Raw genomic sequence first — 8,039 nt, forward strand, 5'->3', positions numbered from 1 at the left:
ACAAAAAGTCAAAGCCCCATACAGAATGCTTTTAATGCAAACATATTTTCCAATCAGATATACATCTATAGAAATGAATTTCAAACACAGAAATGAAAACCTTAAACACTAGATGAGTCCATGCTAAACATTTTGAATCATTCAGGGACCAAAGCAGAGAGGTGAGTGTGAGCACAGTCACTATGTCACAATTCAAAGTCCTGACTTTCTTGTTCCACACTGACAGAAGAAATGTCAGGCTCAGAGTGTAAGACCTGCATATGAAAAATAATTTAAGGAGTGAGAAAGCAGAGTAGAAAGGACAACAGTCACACCACAACCATTTCAGCACTAGGTCACCAAATAATAACAATAATAATAATAATAATAATAATAACAGCAATAATAATGATTTTTTACAGGTCTTAGTATTAAAAGTCTCATTATGAAACATATGCACAAAGATTAGTCATATTTATTGTTTATGGTTTGGAGCACTTTCAACAAACATAAGACCAACTCATGACCTGTGGAGGTGTTTCAAGGTGATCAGGGAAACTATCATACTAAACAAAAACAAAAGTGTGATTTGGTATGCTTGATTTAAAAAAAAAAAAAAGAAAAAAAAAAAAATAAGAAAGAAAGACAAAAACAGTCTTAGTTACTGAACCAGGAAAAACACATTATATATTCTGGAAAAAAGAAGTATTTTAACAAAGAACTATTTGGTTCACTTTGTAAATGGGACCAAACTACAGCTTGAAATAATCAAACCATACGCTGCTATGGTTTGAGGTTTTATCAAAAGGAAATGAACTAACACATCAAAAACATCCAAACATTGAAGACCTTGCTATAAACTGCACCTAATGAGAAGAGAACACCACACTAGTACAACATCTGTTTTTGGACGCCTAAATAAAACAAAAAGGATCACCAAACACATAAGCCCATCGACACCACTTTTATTAATGTGCATGTGTTCACAGAAGACAAATGTATAAAAGTCTATTCTAAACATTCAGTACAAAAAGGCTAACAAATGTGAGGTCACTTTAAGAAAGCAGGTTTAGAGCAGCTTCGCTCTGTCTAAGTTTGGCTCTCATTTGAGCGATCTTCTCCTCCTGTGCCAACTCGTTAAAGTCACAGTCCATCTGCAGTGATGTGGAGGCGGCAGCTGCACCCAGGGGCTCCACCCTGCCCCTGCTACTTTGGTCAACTTCCCTGATGTCCATCTGTAGACTACCACCTCTGTCATTGTTCTCACCGGGGCCGTCTGCTTCCTCGGCAGCCAGATCCTCCTCTGGCTCCCTGTGAGGCTGAAAGCAAGCTGCCTTCAGGGGGGCCTCTGAGAGCGGCTCTCCTCTAGAATCTGCAGGACACTGGCTGCCCACTTCACACTCACTCTCAGTGGGTTTTGGCAGAAAGTGAACATCTCTTGTCCTGTGTGCGTCATCCTTCTTGTTTTCTGTATGCATTACTTTACATATGTTGTGCTTTTTCTTGGGCTTGTTGTCGCTTGGCATCGTCTAAAGGATGTACAAAAAAAGTCACAGAATTAGCGTTTAAAGTAGCATTCTAGGACTAAAATACAAATGAACATAAACATAATCCAGAGGCTTCTGGGAGATGCTATTCTGTCATTTAGTTCAGTTTTTTGTGGAATCTCATGAATTCCAAAAAACCCACCAAAAGCATATTATGAAATATACTTTTGGTGAACCCTAAGGCTCAATTGTTTGTCAAATAGGTTGATTACAGGCAGCAGCATGTAGCTTTACATTTGTAGGGGCCTCCTAATACATGCATGTTTATTTGCATCTTGATACTAGAGATAAGCTTGAACTTTATATTCTGTAAATTAATAATAATAACAATTATTATCGGTGGTGATTAGCACTGTCAAAGCAGTGCTAATCACATGGTGTCGAACGTTTATGGATGATCTGAAAACCGTCGACATCGCCTGAGACGAAGATGTAGCAGTTGCTGCAGACCAACGTCGATAGAGATCATTAGCTGCCCGATGTGACACTTGGTGTAGGAGGAACTAAGTGCTAAGTAAGATTAGCATTGCTGCCTCACAGCAAGATGGTGCCTAGTTGGATTTCACCCCCTGGCCGGGTCTTTCCTGTGTGGAGTTTGCATGTTCTCCCCGGGTACCGCGGCTTCCTCCCACAGCCAAAGACATGTTAGTGGGGTCAGGTTAAATGTAAATTCCCACAGGTGTGAACTGTTGTCTGTCTCTGTGTATTGAACATAAAATTCTCACCAGATGTCGGTTCCTGGCTGAAATCAACCCCTTTCAGCAACTCGATATCACAGCAAGGCACGTAACAGAGATACCAGTCCACTGTGTCCATGTCACACTTTGTCTCTCCAAAGCTAACTTAATCATTTCTACTTCTTACATTTTCTGTTTAATACCGAGTTTGTGGATTTAAATATATCATGTCCCTCTGCTGTTACATTCCTGCGGCGTGCAGCAATATAATTTCTGCATGCGCTGGACTGGTGTTTCTGTTACCTGATGTCAGGTTGGTTTCAGATAAAGGCTGAGACCAATAATCAAGAGTTTACACCGAGTGATCAGGCTAAACCATGTGAAAAGAGAAAAGAATGGAGAGCATTTGTGTGTTTTAGGTTAATAGTAACATAAATATATTCATTATGATTCTTTTCAATGATATATAACTGTGTTGTATTGAATCATTCTCCCTTCTGGAACAGCAACAGACTGCTCTGTGTAAATACGACCTCTGCTAGACTTTTTGTAAACTGGTCGTTTTAGCAGAAAGAAAGTTGTGTTACCTTTTTCCTTTTCTTTGAAGACAAGTGGGACGTTGAAGGAGTGACAGGCTGAGAAGTCATCTGTTTCCCACGCTGACTATGGCTACGACTAGGCATTCTGATGGACAAGTAAACTTGCCCACGGTAGATGACGACAGCATCTCGACCGGTTCGCGGGGCAGAGTCCGAAGGGAATTGAGAGGTTTGACATAGAGGTGCCTTGGGAACGGTGCCCTTCAGCACCTCGTGAGCTGCACGGTTCGAGGAAACAAAAGACATTCGAAAAGGACCCCTTGAAGCGCGCAACTCTTTCCCCAGCACGGAGGTCATGTTATCTATTGCACTTCCTGTGTGTCTCTGGCCTTTCTTCCGTATAACTGCTGGAGAAATCCATATGCCTTCTGGAGAGTCTGCAAGATTCCTGGAGGCATTCAGTAGAGGGAGGCCCATTCTTCTGAGTACAGACTTTGGCAAGGTCAACAAAGGGATGTTTTTCACCTCAGCCTCCGCAGGGATGTAGATTTCCAAACTGCTGAGGAGATCCATGATCTGTGTACACAAATCATTTAATCAATAAGCAATCGTTTAATAAAGTGACACATAAAAAAATAGAAGAATCAGATGATGAAAACAGTCACAGACTGAAGAAAAAGCTCCACCTCAGCTTCCAGCAGTACACAATCGGGGAATTGACAAAACATGACTTTGTTGTTGGTGGAGAAACCCTTGTTGTAAGCACAGCTGACAGATGTTTCCTATAGTTGGCCATCAAGGTTGCACACATCACAGGGGGGGATTCTGGACAACTCTTCTTTATAGAAACTCTAAAGGTTTCTTTCTCAGGCTTCAACTCGTCTCACAGATTTTTATAGAATTGAGGTCTGGAGTCTGGGTAGGACAGCCGGGGACCTTAATATGCTTCTTTAGCCACTCCTTTGTTGCCTTGGCAGCATGTTTTGGGTCATATCAGAAGAATCATCCACAGTGTCTAGGCAACCACATGCGATAAACAAGCACTCCAAGAGCACAAACCTCAACCAAAGCCCTTTTCCATTAGTACCTACTTGGATTGACTGCTTGTCCATTAAAATCTAGTACCATCTGATGTGGATGGTCATTATCATAGCAACGCGTCCCAGCGTCCCCTTGATGTAATTGAGATGCAACACGAATGCTTAGGTCAAAGAATAAGAATAAGAATATGCCAGCTGCTCATCTGTGGCTCTTTGTCAGTCCCAATAAAACAGCCCAGAGTGAACCAGTAAATTACCCTATATAATTTTCACCATGTACCAATCACAATGTGTGCAGTACAGTAGAAGTACAGTGTGTCCATCTCTGTGCTCGAGTATGGGGATGGTGTTCCCCAAAGAGCTTGATTTTGGTTTCATGCAACTTCAGCAGTTTTCCTCAGGCCTCCTGTGAATCATTAAGATGTTCACTGTCAAAGTTCAGACAGGCCTATACATGTTCTTGATTACGGGGACCTTGTGGGTGTTTCAATCCGTTATTGCATAGTGGATTACCAGGTATGTTTTTGTTAACTGTGGCTCCAGCTTCCTTCAGGTGATTGACAAGCTTCTTGCTCATGGTCTCGTAGCCCAGTCCAGCCTTGTACCAGTCTACAATCTTATCCACGAGGTCCTTTGGTGTTTCCCACGGTGGTGGAGATGTAGGAATGAAAGACACTGATTCTGTGGAATCTTGTTATGTGTGCTTAATGCACAAAACAAGTTGAGAACAGAAGGATCTAATTCATTTGGTTGTATTCTGGCTTTGTTACAGGGGCTCAAATACTCATCTGACTTAATGACCTGCAAATAAATTCCAACTTTTATGTAATGTGCGTGTGTTTCATTTTAATAGAGAGAGAGAGAATATCAATGAAACTACCATAAAAATTTGAGACTGTTCTTTTTTTGGTAAGTGAACAAACAAATTCAGCAGAAGAGCAAATAATTATTCCCCCACTGTAACGTTAACATGGGAAATTCTTCTGCATTGAGTACTTTAACACTTTTTCTTAAACTAAAATGTTACAAAACTACTTTTGAACTTTCAAAGCTTAAAAGTGAAACTTTGGCATTACTACTTATGTGAAACTGCTTACACATATAAATGATGCGAATAGTTGCTTGCTCAACGTCTTACCGGCATCTAAGCGTTAATTGGACTTCCTTTCCCAGCGTACCCACAGTTTCTCTCTGGCCCATGCTGATGATACCAGATGTATACTTCCTGGCAAAGGACTTGAACAGCCATGTTTATAAAAAAAAAAAAGGTCCCGGTGTGAAAAATCTAACATGACGTTCGCTGAAACGCACACCGAGATAAAACTCGCCCGTGAAAGAGACCGAGCCCGGTGTTCCTGTTACACAGACACCATTTTGTTAGAGAACAGCAAGAAAGGCTTTGTAACCAAGGACAAGTCTTAGACCGCTAATTAGCACATTTGTTTCCAAAAAGCTCGTCAACACCTGGGTGTCGTACCTCAGCTCACGTTCGAGAGGGACAAGAAACCAACTCAAACCTCAAAACGCGGAGGCGGATTTTCACAGTGCCGAAGATCGCCGTTCACGTTAAACACACACATAACATACTAGTAACACGCAAGTCAAACGCAGTAACACATACCTTAGCAAAGCAGCCCTTTTTCCCAAGACCCCGATATGCTCTTGTTTCACTTTGCCACAGGCGAACGGACTTCCGGGCCGAATTTCAGAATAAAACATTCATTTAGCCTAACAGCGATTTTAAGTGAAACTGTAAAAAAAAAAAAAAACAATAATGATAATAATAATATTAATAATAAAAAAAATGCTGCGTTAAAAATGCGTACTTGACATAAAAATGATATGTGCTGGGGAAAAAAGGGAAGGTTTCGGAGGGTGTGTTGAGAAGTCCAGGAAGTATTTCAGGAATCGTGTGTTGCTTGCACCTTTATGGGTGAGTGACGTCGGTGATGACGTCTGAAGCCTCGCTAGTTCAGAAAGTGAGTGTTGGTGTGATTTCTGGACATACATAAAGTGGAACGGATCCGTGGGTGGAGGTGCATATATTTTAGCCTAACATAAGCCTACTGTGGGGTACTTGTGCACTTCTGCCTCTTCAGTACCACGTGAAAGGGTTTTCTCCAAAGCCAAAGAGGTTATTGCCAAAAGGGGAAACCAGGCTAAGGAGAGCCACGAGTGCAAAATGAATTTAATTAATTAATTAAATAATGAAATAACGCATGCACACATTTGCACACAACCAGAGATAACTGCTAACAAAGAAACCAACAGACCCAATTTTCAATCAATCCAAACACAGAAATGTTTGCACACACATATGATTATGTGCAGAGGTCCACCCTAGAAACCAGCCTCAGATCTCCACACATGTACACATGAATGCACATACTTCTGTACACATCTGGATTGGTAAACTGATTACCAATCCAAAATTCCTAAAAATCCAAGCACAGAAATGTTTGTGCACAAATGTGATTGTCCACAGAGATCAACCAATTCAGCCAACCTTAGATCTCAAAGCAGGAACACGGGAATGCACAAAGATTTCCACACATACAGAGATAGAAACGGCTAAAGAAACCACCGGAACAAAATTCCAAGCAATCCAAACACGGAAATGTTTCCACATGTTTCCTGATCATGCGTGGCCCATTCGGTGTGCCTGCATTGAGCTTGATCCAACCTTAAATCTCAGGATTGCAGGATTAAATGAATCCACATACATTTGCACACATACAGAGATAAACTCTTCCAAAGATACCGAATCCCAAGAAATAAAAAAACCCAGAAATGTTTGCACACACATAAAAAGAAAAGAAAAATAAAGAAAGAAATGGCAAATGTGAAATGATCTCACACTCACCCATTCAATTCAATTCAATTTTATTTATATAGCGCCAAATCACAACTACAGTCGGATGTAATTGGATGAAAAGCTTCAGTGCTTCATGAGGCTTCATCTGCCCATCACTAGTACACATCACTGCAGATCCTGTCCTAGTTTGTCTATCAGTCTCCTGCTCCCCTCTCTCAGGGAAAAATTTCCCTGAGATACTTGATACCACTTAGGGCAGGGGTGTAGAACTCCAGGCCTCCAGCACCAGTGTCCTGCAGGTTTTAGATAGCACCCTGGGTCAACACACCTGAATCAAATGATAAGTTCATTACCAGGCTTCTGGAAAACTTCCAAGACATGTTGAGGAGGTCATTAAGCAATTTAAATCAGCTGTGTTGGATCAAGGACACATCTAAAACCTGCAGGACGCTGGCCCTTGAGGCCTGGAGTTCGACACCTGTGACTTAGAGTAACAATTCATCCAGCAGAACACCATATCTTCAGATTTGGAAATTCTAGTTCTTCTTAATACGGCTTGAATTTTGTCTGTGAATCGCTCCAGTGGGAGCTGGAGGAAACTGCCTGATGGAGTCAACAGAAAGCAAAGAGGAGATCCTTAGGCCACCAAGATGGAAGACGTCCACCTTAGTGGCCCTAGCACCTGCCAGTTAAGCAACTTTCTTTTTTTTAAATTTCTTTTATTTATAAGCTTTATTTTCATTTTTAAATTGGAAAACAGACAATCAAAACAAACAAAGCGAACAAACAAACAAAAAAGCAATTTTCAATTAAGACTTAATTCCATTAACCCTGCAACACCTCCTGAGAACCGAGGAACCAAATATCTTTTTTTGTAATGTCCTGCATTTCTGGAGCTAAAAGTATCACCCAAACTGGTGTGATATCAATGGAAAGGTTGGTGTGACTTATTATGGTAGCCCAAATAAGTCAAAAGATATAGAGCAAAAACAAATGTCCATTAATGAGGGCATAAATGAATAGGCTGGTTCTCAGGAGGATATACATACATTTTTGTGAGTTTTTGAAATTTCCACATAAATGTGATCCTCTGCCTCTCAAAAAAGCAAACAAAATGCAAAATGTAGCAAATATGATACAAATGAAAACTGCTAAAAGCAAATTAATATTTTTCCTGAAGGTATTTCATGGTTCAGGATTTAAAGGGTAAAGTTTCATGTTTGTAAATACTCTGTGTGTAATGATATCACATTATAGCCTATTGGACAAGTAAAAACCCAGAATTGATGTATATGTGTGGTGGGCTCCATGGAACATAAACTCACTTTGAGTCTCAGAAAGTGAATGTGCACGAGGAGGTGCCATTTTTGAGTCCATTAATCAATGAACTTTATAAGGACACGTGTGTGTGTGTGTGTGTGTGTGTGTGTGTGTGTGTGTGT

At 40.7% G+C, this 8,039-nt stretch overlaps 1 protein-coding gene across 3 annotated transcripts; it reads right to left on the reverse strand.

Moving 5' to 3' along the window:
• Window positions 1-14: 14 nt before the first annotated feature.
• On the reverse strand, window positions 15-5,488 carry LOC146684910 (uncharacterized). 3 transcript variants are annotated; one of them, XM_085444378.1, is made up of 3 exons: window positions 5,404-5,488; window positions 2,791-3,318; window positions 15-1,508 (listed from the first exon to the last, which is right to left on the reverse strand). In XM_085444378.1, the coding sequence occupies exons 2-3, from the start codon at window positions 3,313-3,315 to the stop codon at window positions 1,035-1,037; spliced, it is 999 nt and encodes a 332-aa protein (XP_085300504.1). In that variant the 5' UTR covers window positions 3,316-3,318; window positions 5,404-5,488; the 3' UTR covers window positions 15-1,034. The 3 variants fall into 3 exon arrangements, with proteins under 3 accessions (XP_085300504.1, XP_085300503.1, XP_085300502.1); XM_085444377.1 differs by lacking the exon at window positions 5,404-5,488 and adding an exon at window positions 4,921-5,378; XM_085444376.1 differs by lacking the exon at window positions 5,404-5,488 and adding an exon at window positions 3,429-4,841.
• Between the last annotated feature and the right edge of the window lie 2,551 nt (window positions 5,489-8,039).

The sequence above is a fragment of the Copadichromis virginalis genome, linkage group LG20 (genome assembly GCF_057382275.1).
Source record: "Copadichromis virginalis isolate Kocher_CV1m ecotype Utaka linkage group LG20, C_Virginalis_male_GT1.1, whole genome shotgun sequence".
NCBI lineage: Eukaryota > Metazoa > Chordata > Actinopteri > Cichliformes > Cichlidae > Copadichromis > Copadichromis virginalis.